At 41.0% G+C, this 14,689-nt stretch overlaps 1 protein-coding gene across 1 annotated transcript in view; it reads right to left on the bottom strand.

The window, feature by feature from the left end:
* The window catches only part of LOC143982305 (amine oxidase [flavin-containing] A-like), a 191,597-nt gene that overhangs the window by 54,445 nt on the left and 122,463 nt on the right, over positions 1 to 14,689 (bottom strand). The window contains exon 9 of the mRNA XM_077480914.1: positions 5,411 to 5,507. Within this exon, the coding sequence (XP_077337040.1) occupies positions 5,411 to 5,507 (97 nt within the window). The remainder of the gene's footprint in view (positions 1 to 5,410; positions 5,508 to 14,689) is intronic.

The raw sequence follows: 14,689 nt of genomic DNA, 5'->3' as shown, positions 1-14,689 counted from the left end.
CCAGAAAGGACCTAAAGCAAATCCTGCACCTCAACCTGCCCTGTAGCGGGTTCATTTGTGAACCCCATTTCAGGTATTTCTGTGGTACCGAGAGGAAAGTGTAACTGGCTCACAGCCCTTAGTATATCCTCCTTTTGCTCTGACTTATTTTCCTCTTCCCAAATCCAGACCCCTAACTGGTTATGAACAGCTGTGCTCTCTCTCAGAAACACCCAGACACTTGCTCTCTACTATTTACAACACTCGTTGATGCATGATCAACCCCCCCTCTTACACCAGAAGGTGGTCTACGGACCTGGGAAGGGAACCCTCTATAGTCAACTGGCAAAAGTCATTCCACTTCACACACAAATTCTCAATTTCCTGCTATAGCCAAGAATAAAACTTTAAACTCCTCTCCAGATGGTACAGGGACCCTCAATCTCTACACAAAATGTTTCCATCTGTACCTCTATCATGTTGGAGATGTGGTTCGGTGGAAGGAAACTATCTCCACATCTGATGGAACTGTAAGACCATACAGCCCCTCTGGTTCCAGGTTTTTGCCATATGTAGCAGTCTATATGATGACACCCATCCCAGAGATAGCTCTATCATCTATGCTCCCTGGCCCCATAACCTCCCAAAAACACACCTTGCTATGCTTTTTCCTGTTAGCTGCCAGACAACTTATCCCGCTATTCTGGAAAAAGACTACCACCCCCCCATGGTTTACAATGGCCAATGACATTATGCACATGGAAGAGACGATAGCCCTAGACAAGACAATGACACCTTTGACAAATTTAAAATCCTATGGCTCATCTGGATCAATTACTCTACCTTGGACCCCCTGAAAACAATGTTAGTACCCCGTAGTCAACCCGGACACATTTCCTAACCCCATCATACAGGTTTTTTGCACCAAGGTCTACTCAATGCACCTCTAACCTTTCCCTCACTATATTTACACATTCCCCTCTTCCAATCTCAATCTCTCTCTTCCTTCTCCCTCTCCCCTTCTATGTCTCCTTATCCTATACCCAGATGTTTTACTCCCCAACTCTAATAGTTCACTCTGCAAAAACGGTTTTAACCGCCTGATCCTGAGACGGCTGTGTTTGTACTCCCCACTGGATTGTATCCTAAAGCGTACTAGATACGAGACTTACATTGTATTGCCTTCCGTACTGAACATCTGGTAATTACCTATGTTATGCTGTTTTATCCTGTTAAACGCAATAAAAACATATTTGATCTAAAGCAAGCCTTGCTCCAAGGCAAAAACATCAGCAAAGAAAAATACTGCTGGGAAGATGGAGTCCTGTGGGTAACTGGCCTTTAAACAATTGGATAACTTTGTTGCATACTTTATAGTGGTAAAATATGAATGTCAAACTTTAGCCAATAAAATATTTATATTGCACATTGATATTTTATATTTACTAAATATGAATGCTACTAAAAGATCAGTTTTGTTGCAAAACATTAGGCAGATATTAATATAATAATAAAAAAAATAGACAATGGGGCTAATTTACCAAAAAGTTAAATGTTGTTTACTTAGCAAAGTATATGGTGATAAATAGTATGGTACTGTTAGGAAAGGCAGTGGGTGAAGGTTAGTGGCCCTACTGATTGACAAAATGACAGCAAGGAGGCACAAAGGTCTAATGCAGTACCTTAAGAAAGCTTATTAAAAAACAAAAAATGAAAAAAAAAAACACTCACATAAAAGACAAATGGTTAAAGGCACTGAATAAAGCAGAACTCAAGTGACAATAAGGCAGGGGTTTCAAAACCACATAAAAACCAAATAAAATTTACACTGCTTAAATGCCCCATGGGTGGGAGGCTAAGCTGAAGGCAATTTTTACTAAGAGGAGCTCACTATATGCTGAGTCAGTATGTGGATGGGTGCCATTTTGTTGTAAAAAAGGCCAAGATGTTGAAATGTTCCATAGAGACCTATGCATCAATCCAGCACACATGCTCATGTGTTTTGAGGGACAGGCCCTGACCCTTAGAGCATGAGTGGGTTCTGCTTTATACAATGCATTTAGCCATTTGGCTTTTTGTTAAAATGTTTTTTGCACTTTTTGCTTTATTTAATAAACTTTCTTAAGGTAATGCACTTGGCATTTGTGTTCCCTTTTTGTAATTTTGTCTTTAGCAGAAAGATTTCCTTAATTGTAAGAAGACAAAATTGGTGAACTATTACATGTCACCTAAGTGAATGACTGTGATGATGCCCCTACACTGAGGCAGCTCTTGTTGTATACAATACCTTAGCCTTATGGTGTCATCATCTTGGAGCCCTGCTGATTGCTCCAACTTGATGTCATTCCCCGATAAGGCAGGTCAGCGAGTGGCACCATTTCCACTCTTTGGTGGAACGCAGGCTAGCTCCAGGGAAGAGCAGAGCAGTGGATTTCCAGAAATGCATAGCAAGCTGGTCATTCTGGGTGCCAAAGAGGCACCTTTTATGTGAGTGAATTTTAATAAATTTTAAATAAAGTTGGTAAACAATGAGATTCTTCTCCTGGACTGTGTCTTCCATATGGGCATACTTGAGGGTTGTAGGAAGTTGGTGGTGGTCTTCCCTGTTTGTGGTGACCAAGCAGAGAAGAGTCTATGGTGGAATTAAGGAGCTGGTATTACAATTTCTAAAATGAGATGGAGAGTATATAACAAATAAGGGCATCCAGACCTCATTTTTATAAGGAATGAATCCAGTCCAGTAAGTTAGCACTTTAATTCAGAGCTTGTGTGTTATAACCCAGAGATAGGAGAGAGCTGGCATTAAACATACATTCACACGTTTGGAGAACTTGTTCACATTTGAAAATGTTTATAAATTTCTAAGTTTGTTGCACAGTGTGCACTTTATAATATTACATTACAAATTTAATTTTTTTTTTTACATTGATCGAATAGGTATTGCACATTGTTGAGTGTTGTGTTAATTATTTTACTGATAAATACATAAGGCATCTTAATACACATTATATACAGTGCCTTGAAAAAGTATTCATACCCCTTGATATTTTCCACAGTTTGTCATGTTACAATCAAAATCGTAAATGTATTTTATTGGGATTTTATGTGATAGAGATAGACCAACATAAAGTGGCCCAGAATTGTGAAGTGAAAGGAAAACAATAAATGTTTTTCAAAAGTTTCTACAAATAAATATCTGAAAAGTGTGGCATGCATTTGTATTCAGCCCCCTTTACTCTGATAATATAAAAACATGTCACGTTGTCATATAAGATATTGAAATTTATATAAATGAAACCCCATTGGCTGCCTTTCAGCAATGCAGCGGCACTGAGGCTGAGCCGGGTTGCGCACTATGAAGTGAGGTGATGGGCAGTGCGGATGATAGGTCTCTCCAACACAAGCCAGACAGACAAACCCCACCCCCATTCCCATGGCTGGCCAACCTCAATGACCATCCAAGCCCCCACCTCCCATTGCTGGCCATTAGTCGTTCTACTTTATTTCTCTTATAGGCTGTACAGCAGTGCTCAAATTAATGGCTGCACGAGCCGCGCACCCAATACTTTGACAGGCTGTCCCTGAAACGGCCCGTACATGCCTGAGTATAATCATGTGATGGTGGCCCACTATTTCTCTGTTTTTATAATATAATGTTGTAATTAACTTTATTTCAGTACTCCCAAACCATAGGAAGGTGTTTTATATCTAATGGAAATAAAAATGTAAACATTTTTAAACTAAATATATATGTATATCTTTTTCTTTGGTTGCCTACAAAATCCTCAAAAGAGGTTTTGGAGGGATAGGAGGGATGGTGGCAACCATCTCATGCATTTGAAGTGATAATCTGTTATTTATCTACCAGAGTGGATAATACATTCAAGTCTTAATTAATTTACTTTTTCAAATGTAGGGTATAATATCTCAGCTTATCTTTGTCTATTATATTTTCTTCTGATTTTGTTATTTATCTACCAGGTTGGATAATACACCCAAACCTCAATGAATCATATTTTCAAATGTAGGGGATAATATCTCAGCCTATTTTTGTTTATTATATATTTTTTTGATTAAATGTAATTGAGAGATCAAATAGCTAACCTATCTTTAGCAATATGGAGGAATATAAAAAAAAGGATGATTCCAGTTAGAAGTTTGCTGTGGGGGTTCACCTTTATGACAGCAAACAACAAGTGGATATAACACATACTATGAAGTATAATCATGTGACGTTTCTCTGTTTTTATAATATAATTTTGTAACAAACTGTGTTTCAGTGCTCTCAAACCATAGGGAGATGTTTTCATGATATGTAATGGAAATACAAAAGTGAAACTTTTTTTTATCTAAACATATATGTACATCTTTTTCTTTGGTTGCCTACAAAATCACAAAAAGAGGTTTCAAGTAGAATTTGTATAGATGGGATGGTGGCAACCATTTTCTGCATTTGAAGTGATAATATGTTATTTATTCTGTGTTTTTTTATTTTTATTTGGAGATCATGTCTGTTGTTCATCAACACAGATTTATGACACCAGGGACTCCAACTACAAGGACCACATCAAGGGGGAAAAGCCTGGTTGGAGATTGCCCAAATATACTTTAAGGACTTGGATACTTTCACAGCCTCAGTATGAGTGAATACTAAGGCACCAGCCGTAATGGAGAGAAATGACTGCTAACCACCACACAACACAGAAAAACCTTGAAGTAGTTTATACAGTATAGTTATCATTAGCCAAAACGAAAAATGCAGATACACAAAGGTCACATTAAAGTCGTGTCAAAATTGCATCAAGTTGCACTATATAATTAAATGCACATGAAATTGACTGAAAATCACATCACGGTAATGTGAACCAGGCCATAATAAATAAATGTGGATGAACATATATTGTAATAGGGAGCTATCGTCGTTAATACTTTAGTGGGAAAAGTGATGGTTTCACATCACAATAACTTTATATAAATTGTGAGTTTAGTCCTAAAAACAGAACAAAATTAATAATTGGAAAGTTTGTACTTTTGCAATCAGACAGATTGTAATAGTAATGTTTGCAGTTTGAGTATAAAGCTTGCCATACATAGATTGAATTTTGTCCGATTCCTGATGATTTGGCTTAAATTTGAGTCATGGGTGGTCCTCTTGTCACCACGCAGCTAAAAAAAACTTAAACTTAAAAATCAAATGAGTTGGATGTATAATTATTAAACAGATGAAGTATTCAGGCAGGTGCTGGTGCTGGCAGGGGAGATCCCTCTATCCTTGCTGTTTAGTGTTGATAGAGGTTGATATCATTGATATACTTCTTTGTTTGGCTCGCAGGCAGAATGAAAGAAGACTATAGGTCTGAGGCTAGACTGAGATAGATAGATAGTTAACTAGCTATTCTATCTCTTGGTAGGACAGATAACCTTTTCTTACCCCATAATGGCTGGGCAGGAACCATCAGGTTTGGTGTCATCTAGAGCAATCTCAACAGGAGTGTTTTCATCCTCAACGAACATGGCACCACAGTAATCTTAGGAAAGAATGCCATAAATCAAAAAAACATTTATAGAAATGGATCAATTTTAGATTATATAAGCAGTTAAACAGTAGTACAATAGCACAAACTCACTTGTTAAAATATACAAATAGGAATGACAATACTCCCAAAACTTCTCTACTTCTTTAGAGCACTTCCGGTCAACATCTCTAAGACAAGGCTCGATACTCTCCAAAGGGAAATCAATAAATTTATATGGTCAGACAAAAAACCCAGATTCAGTTACGCTTTGATGCATAGACCACAAATTAAAGGAGGCTTGGGGTTACCAAACATCTGGCAATACTTTTTAGCAGCCAGATTCTCACAACTAGCACAATGGTCTGCACAAATAGCTGTTATACCATGGTTATCCTTTGAATATATCTCAATTTTTCCATTATTCCTCCCAGGTCTCCTATGGTCAGACACAAACTCTCACCGTAAAGTACTTAAACATAATGTAATAGTTGCACACTCTCTCCAACTATGGCTTAAACACAAAAATACTTTTAAACTTTCCTCAGAAAATTCTTTGAAGATCACTATTCTCTCTCATTACAACCCCCATATACAACTTTTGAGCACATTTGTAGTAACTCCCAACGTGCTAGAGGTATAATTTCAGTATTACCGTATATAGTCACATAAACAGACTCTCCATCCCAGAGAAATCCGGACCTATGCTTCATTGGGGATCTGACCTTAACTGCATCTTCACAATCCCATCTTGGGAAATGATGATGGATAACCTCTGCAAGAGCAACCGTGCTATCTCAATTAGAGAAACACCAATAAAACTACTAACCAGATGGTATCTAACCCCCCCAAAAAATCGATGACTTTTATCCTACAACCTCTCCCATTTTTTCTGAGAGGTTGCTCAGAACAAGGGACTCTGTTGCACATATTCTGGAGTTGTAAGTTCCTGAAACTGATCTGGCAAGCTGCAAATGATAAGATTAAAGAAGTTTTAGGCCAAACAATTGCCCTTACACCCACAGTTGGTCTCTTGTTTGCTTCTATCCCAAATATCACCACTCCTTGTCATAGACTAATACATTCATTATTTAGCGCCATACATTGGATGATTGCTTTGAATTGGAAATCAACTAACCTCATCTGGTCATAAGTATTATCCAGAATGGAAACGATGAAACTCACTGAAAGACTCTCATACTCTCCATGATAACATGCATATTTTCAACAAAAAACGGTCATACATCTCCTTACCGTGTTTACTACTATATCCATTACTACTGTTATCCCCTTTGTTGTGTCTCTTTGACAATGTTATTCAAATAACTCCTCTGTTTGTGATATATTGTACAATTTCATTTTATTGCACATGAGCATCTGCTTTGTACCAACTCTGTTTTATTAAGATTCTAATAAAACTTTTTTAAACCAAAATATATACAAATAGGACACTTTAAAGCACATGAGGAATGCCTTATTTCTTAGTGAATGTCTTATAGTGTGTATTTTCTTTTGTTGCTTAATTTAAATAACTGCTAAATATTTGGCATATTTTTTAATGGCAAAATAAAAATGATATTCTTTCCACTTCATATATATTTTAGTCCACACTGTAATGGTATACTAGAAACTTTAAAATAGTAAAAAGTACTTATTTTAAATTAATGGCTGCCTGAGCATTCCCTACAAGAAAACTACCTTTGGTACAATTTGTTCTTTAAGACATGCCCCACCTTTCTGAGAGCAACCCACCAGATCTAATACTTACCTTAGTGCCATTTCCAATGATCTTCATTGTGCAACCATGCATGCAGCCCACAGCCTTTCCTCCAAAAGCATTATCAGTACTCATGATAGTCTCCAGTTATCCCCTCTCTCTATAGGAATATAACTGGGCTGCAGTGCATATATGCACAAAGAAGAGGACATGACAGAATGCTTCTAGAAGGAACTCTATGTGGCTCCTGATGGAGCTGCACAGTCTAGTTTGCTGAAATGGGGTTGAAGCTAAGTATTGGACCATGTGGGCTGCTCTTAGAGTGGAGGGGGACATACCTTAATGGACAACTTGTAACAAGGGTACAGTTTAAGCAATACTTCAGGTTAAAATCAGAGTTGAAAGAGATATATGTGAATGGTTTCACTTTATTCTAAAAGCTAGTGATAAATTTGAGGGGTTGCCATTTTTGTTTAGCTTGCCGAAATTGGCAAGAACACTTTTTGGTCACCTCCATCTGCCTTTGTGCTTGTAGGCCTCCAAATGTATCCCTGCACCTTTAGGGAAGAATAGACTATCTTCAAGCATATCTGCTCTTAATTTATTCATTGCTATATATGCTCCAACATGGAGGCACTCAGTGACTTGACCTGACTTGATGAGGCAGTGCAGCTTGCTCATATATTTACAAATATTGTGCAATTAAAACCTGTTTTTAATTGTTAGAGTGTACTTTAATATTTTTGCTGGCTAACTGGCCAGTGTGTGGGAAATACATGTTATTTTCGATTATCTTAGATTGTAAGCTCTAACAAGCAGGGCCCTCTGATTCCTACTGTATTACATTAAATTGTAATTTTACTGTCTGACGTTATGTTGTACTGTTTGTAAACATAAACCGCTATATAAATCCTATAGTATAATAATAATATTTTTTTTTGCTCTGTGCAAAGACCCTTGTCGGAACCTAGATCTAAACCCAAGACCTCTACGACATCTAGCACTTGAGATGCTGGACAGCTCCCTGATCACTTGGACAAACTTACTTTCTATATTGTTTCTGGTGAACTGAGACGCCTTGCTCCTCCCATGAACTTCCTATTTAAGCCATGCCTTTGCATTTCCTGTTTGCCAGATTAATGTGCTCCTTACGCTGCTGTCTGAATCTTCATTACTATTCGTTACCGACCTTTGGCTTGTTTCTTGACTATGCCTCCGCTTGATCTCAACCTGCAACCATTTGTTACTGACCGTTCGCTTTTTCCTCGACTATACTTCTGCCTGATCCCAACCTGCAACCACTTGTTGCTGACTCTTGCCTTGTTTACCAATTGCGCTTCTGCTTGATCCCTACATGCTACCACACCCTATCCTACTCATCTCCTGGTGGGGCGATCCTGAGGACTGCAAACTGGCACTAGCATGCAGTGAAAGCCATCTCAACCATCAGGAGCTCTGGTGAAGACCAGTTGGTGCTTAGACCCCACACCTTGGATGAGCCCGCATCACCTGCCAGGGGTATTTGCTCATGTATTTATCCTGCTGGATCCTTCCACCGCTATAGCCACTGGACTTCAAGCCGAACCCCTGATTTTGACACCCCTCCATGCACACCTTAATGTAAATAATACACAGAGCAAACAAAGATGTTTCACCGACACTAAAACTGTGGGTTATGCCATGAGGATTGAATTAAATAAATGAATACATTGATGTTAAACTGAACCCAGTGCAGCTGAACAGATAACACAACAATGGAAATGCGACATGCAGAAAAACGGAGAGTCAACGCTCAATAGGTTAATGATAGGATAAGTATCAATTTAATCCAACAGTGGTAGTGATGAAGAAAGACAAAGTTTATTTTCTTTAAAACCCATAAAGAGACTTAAAATAAAATAGTGACCAGTACATGTGTAGGTACAATTAAAAAGAGAGCCTATGATACCACAGAAGGTCACCGGGGCTGGGAGGAGCTGAGGGCATCCATGGTTGTAAACGGTGGAGAGAAAAAAATACAGTAACTGACACGCTTTAGGCTGGCTGGTTTGGGGATTCGCAAGATGTTGACAGACCGCTGGTGGCCCAGGGAAAGCGTGTGAATTTCGTGTGGTGGATGGTGGAGGAAGAATCAGCTTGCAGGGCAGCCTGAGCCCAGAGCCGGAAGCCGGGAGGGACGAGCCGATGCTGGAGCGGGCTTGTGTGGGTGACATGCGAAGCTCCCAAGGACTGCGGAAATGGAAAGGACCCAAGGAACCAGCAGGGAATGCAGGCTCATCTGTTACTGGGACGATGCGTTTTGGCAACATGCGCTTTGTCATAGTCACAGATGTCAGCAAACAGAGACCTTAAATACCCAATATAGGGGCGGGAAGTAGGCAGAGCTGAGGAGCAATTGGAATGGAACTGGTAACTCCTCACTGCCAAAGCCATACATAAATGTACATTGTCTTGTGTAAATTGAATCTTACAAAAGACTTCTTATGGAAAAAATACACACACATATACAGTAAAACCTTAGTTTCAGAGTAACTTGGTTTGAGAGCGTTTTGCACAAGCGATATCTTGATATACAAGTAGAGTCATGTCACAACTGAGTATAAAACAGAAGAGAGGCACCTCTAATTGTAGCAATATTGTTACATTTAATGAAGGTACAACATTTAGCATTTCGCATGGTAGATGATTAAAACAGGTACATTTAAGTATGCAGGCATCCAGGGTAAAGCTGTCCACAAAGACCGTCCTCTGCACCGCCATCGACTTTATCCCTTCTATTCTGTGCTCCACGATCACTTCAATCCTCGCTTTCAGATCGCAGGGTAGTCTTCCTAGTCATGATTGCAGACTGACAGTGGTGAGAGCCGACAGTGCGGAGGATGGTCTATGTGGACAGCTTCACCCCAGATGCCTGCATACTTAGATGTGCCTGTTTTAATCATCAACCATGTGAGTTTCTAAATGTTGTACCTTCATTAACCACTTGCCGACCGCCGCACGATGATGTACGTCGACAGAATGGCACGGGCAGGCATATGGGCGTACCTGTACGTCCCTGCCTTCCCGCGGGTGGGGGGCCCGATCGGGCCCCCCCGGTGCCAGCGGCGGTCGGTATCCGTGCAGGAGCGATCCGGGATGAGGGAGCGGCCATTCATTCATGGCCACCCCCTCGCGATCGCTCCTGACGAATGGGAGTGAAGCATTGCATCACTTCCTCTCCTGTAATGTAAACACAGGAGAGGAAGTGATGTAATCTCTCCTCCGTGTCGGTATTTTTCGTTCCGGCACCGAGGAGAGAGGATCGGTGAGTTGCACCAACACGACACTTCACAGTAGAACATGCCAGGCACACTCACACCCCCCTTTACCCCCCGATCACCCCCCAATTACCCCTGCCCCCCCAGTCACAGTGACACCAATTGCATTTTTTTTTTTTGCATTGGTGTCATTTGTGACTGTAATAACTGTTAGGGCAGTTAGGGTTAGCCCCCCTTTAGTTCTAATGTACCCCCCTAACCCCCCCAATAAAGGTTTAACCCCGTGATCACCCCCGTCGCCAGTGTCACTAAGTCTGAGTTCACATTGCAGCGGTTTATGAGAGCGGATGTGATTCGCACCGCACTGCAGTGCAAATCACATCCGATCTCTGTGCGATTCGAGTTCAGCCATTCGCCGCACCCGCCGCAAATTCGCACGGGACCCTTTTTTTGGTCCGCAGCAGAATCGGATCGCATGGGTGTTCACACCATGCGATCCGAGTTTGCAGATTGCACTGCGATATGCGAACTGATCTGGGGGTGTCATTAACATTTCACTGACACTCCCAGCAGTTCGCATAGGGCAGTGTGAACTGCCGCCGGGAGGCATGCGATGCGGGAACCCGCCGCGGATTCGTGGCGTTCCTGCATCGCTCCAGTGTGAACCCAGCCTAATAAGCGATCATTTTTCTGATCGCTGTATTAGTGTCACAGGTGACGCTAGTTAGGCAGGTAGGTATTTAGGTTCGCCGCAGCTTTTTATAGCGCCAGGGACCCCCATATACTACCGCATAAAGCCCCCTGATTGCCCCCTAGTTAACCCTTTCACCAGTGATCACCATATAACTGTTACAGGTGACGCTGGTTGGTTAGTTATTTTTTTATAGTTTCAGGGCACCCGCCATTTATTACCTAATAAAGGTTTAACCCCCTGATCACCCGGCGGGTGTCATTTGTGACTGTAATAACTGTTAGGGCAGTTAGGGTTAGCCCCCTTTAGTTCTAAGGTACCCCCCTAACCCCCCCAATAAAGGTTTAACCCCGTGATCACCCCCCGTCGCCAGTGTCACTAAGGCTGGGTTCACATTGCAGCGGTTTATGAGAACGGATGTGATTCGCACCGCACTGCAGTGCAAATCACATCCGATCTCTGTGCGATTCAAGTTCAGCCATACAGATAGTATGGCTGAATTTGCGTCGCACCCGCCGCACCCGCCGCAAATTCGCACGGGACCCTTTTTTTGGTCCGCAGCAGAATCGGATCGCATGGGTGTTCACACCATGCGATCCGAGTTTGCAGATCGCACTGCGATATGCAAACTGATCTGGGGGTGTCATTAACATTTCACTGACACTCCCAGCAGTTCGCATAGGGCAGTGTGAACTGCCACCGGGAGGCATGCGATGCGGGAACCCGCCGCGGATTTGTGGCGTTCCCGCATCGCTCCAGTGTGAACCCAGCCTAATAAGCGATCGTTTTTCTGATCGCTGTATTAGTGTCACAGGTGACGCTAGTTAGGCAGGTAGGTATTTAGGTTCGCCGCAGCTTTTTATAGCGCCAGGGACCCCCATATACTACCGCATAAAGCCCCCTGATTGCCCCCTAGTTAACCCTTTCACCAGTGATCACCATATAACTGTTACAGGTGACGCTGGTTGGTTAGTTATTTTTTTATAGTTTCAGGGCACCCGCCATTTATTACCTAGTCTCACTAGTGTACCCCTAAATTTAGGGGTGTCTACTTTCCAAAATGGGGTCATTTGGGGGGGTTTGTGCCATCTTGGCATTTTATGGCCTTCAAAACTGTAACGCCCTTAGAAAGCCTGAAGGCGGTGCTTGGTTTTCGGGGCCCCGTACGCGGCTAGGCTCCCAAAAAGTCCCACATATGTGGTATCCCCGTACTCAGGAGAAGCAGCAGAATTTATTTTGGGGTGTCATTTCACATATGCCCATGGCATGCGTGAGCAATATATCATTTAGTGACAACTTTGTGAAAAAATAAAATAAAAATAAAAAGTTTGTAATTTTCCCGCAACTTGTGGCAAAATATAAAATATTCCATGGACTCAACATGCCTCTCAGCAAATAGCTTGGGGTGTCTACTTTCTAAAATGGGGTCATTTGTGGGGGTTTTGTGCCATCTTGGCATTTTATGGCCTTCAAAACTGTAATAGGTAGTGAGAAGTGAAATCAAAAATTTACGCCCTTAGAAAGCCTGATGGCGGTGCTTGGTTTTCGGGGCCCCGTACGCGGCTAGGCTCCCAAAAAGTCCCACATATGTGGTATCCCCGTACTCAGGAGAAGCAGCAGAATTTATTTTGGGGTGTCATTTCACATATGCCCATAGCATGTGTGAGCAATATATCATTTAGTGACAACTTTGTGTAAAAAAAAAAAAAAGTTTGTAATATTCCCGCAACTTGTGGCAAAATATAAAATATTCCATGGACTCAACATGCCTCTCAGCAAATAGCTTGGGGTGTCTACTTTCTAAAATGGGGTCATTTGTGGGGGTTTTGTGCCAGCTTGGCATTTTATGGCCTTCAAAACTGTAATAGGTAGTGAGAAGTGAAATCAAAAATTTACGCCCTTAGAAAGCCTGAAGGTGGTGCTTGGTTTTCGGGGCCCCGTACGCGGCTAGGCTCCCAAAAAGTACCACATATGTGGTATCCCCGTACTCAGGAGAAGCAGCAGAATTTATTTTGGGGTGTCATTTGACATATGCCCATAGCATGTGTGAGCAATATATCATTTAGTGACAACTTTGTGTAAAAAAAAAAAAAAATATTCAATGGGCTCAACATGCCACTTATCAATTTCCTTAGGGGGTCTACTTTCCAAAATGGGGTCATTTGGGGGGGGTTTGTACTGCCCTGCCATTTTAGCACCTCAAGAAATGAGATAGGCAGTCGTAAACTAAAAGCTGCGTAAATTCCAGAAAACGTACCGGTTTTTTTACCAAAGACATGGGGCTGAATACATTTTGGCCTAAATGTATGACTAAAATTGAGTTTATTGGATTTTTCTAATAACAAAAAGTAGAAAATATCATTTTTTTCAAAATTTGCGGTCTTTTTACGTTTATATCGCAAAAAATAAAAATCGCAGAGGCAATCAAATACCATCAAAAGAAAGCTCTATTTGTGGGAAGAAAAGGACGCAAATTTTGTTTGGGTACAACATTGCATGACCGCGCAATTACCAGTTAAAGCAGCGCAGTGCCAAATTGTAAAAAGACCTCTGGTCATTGACCAGCAAAATGGTCCGGTCTGAAAGTGGTTAAATGTAACCATATAGCTAAACTTAGAGGCGCATCTCCTCTTTTATACTCTGTAGCTCCTGCTGGATTTTGCTTCTAATCTCCTTGTGGAGGCTTCCATTTGTGGATGGACACTTTATGGTTACACAACCTCTCACATTGCTATAATCTTTTTATGTGGACTATAAACGTAAGGACCTATGAATAAATGGTTGTGGAACAAATCATTTGAGTTTCCATTATTTCTTATGGGAAAATTTGCTTTGCTATAAGAGTGCTTTGGATTACAAGCATGTTTCTTATGCTCGCAATCCAAGGTTTTACTGTATAGCCATATAGATAATAACGTCCATGGTCATTTGAAATTGACACCAACATAATAAAGATGACGATATGATACAAATAAAACTAAAACTAAAAATGAATACTAAATAATAAAGGAAAATAAATAATGAATAAAGATAAAAAGATAAGAATAACTGGTAACACTGACATATTGAAGGTATGTACAGTGGTGTGAAAAAGTGTTTGCCCCCTTCCTCATTTCCTGTTCCTTTGCATGTTTGTCACACTTAAGTGTTTCGGAACATCAAACCAATTTAAACAATAGTCAAGGACAACACAAGTAAACACAAAATGCAATTTGTAAATGAAGGTGTTTATTATTAAAGGTGAAAAAAAATCCAAACCATCATGGCCCTGTGTGAAAAAGTGATTGCCCCCTAAACCTAATAACTGGTTGGGCCACCCTTAGCAGCAACAACTGCAACCAAGCGTTTGCGATAACGTGCAATGAGGCTTTTACAGCGTCCTGGAGGAATTTTGGCCCACTCATCTTTGCAGAATTGTCCTAATTCAGTTACATTAGAGGGTTTTCGAGCATGAACGGCCTTTTTAAGGTCATACCACAACATCTCAATAGGATTCAGGTCAGGACTTTGGCTAGGCCACTCCAAAGTCTTC

This window comes from Lithobates pipiens, unplaced genomic scaffold (genome assembly GCF_037356315.1).
Source record: "Lithobates pipiens isolate NorthernLeopardFrog02 unplaced genomic scaffold, aLitPip1_a1.2 Scaffold_16, whole genome shotgun sequence".
Classification (NCBI taxonomy): Eukaryota; Metazoa; Chordata; class Amphibia; order Anura; family Ranidae; genus Lithobates; species Lithobates pipiens.
This window is presented reverse-complemented; position numbering and strand designations above follow the sequence as displayed.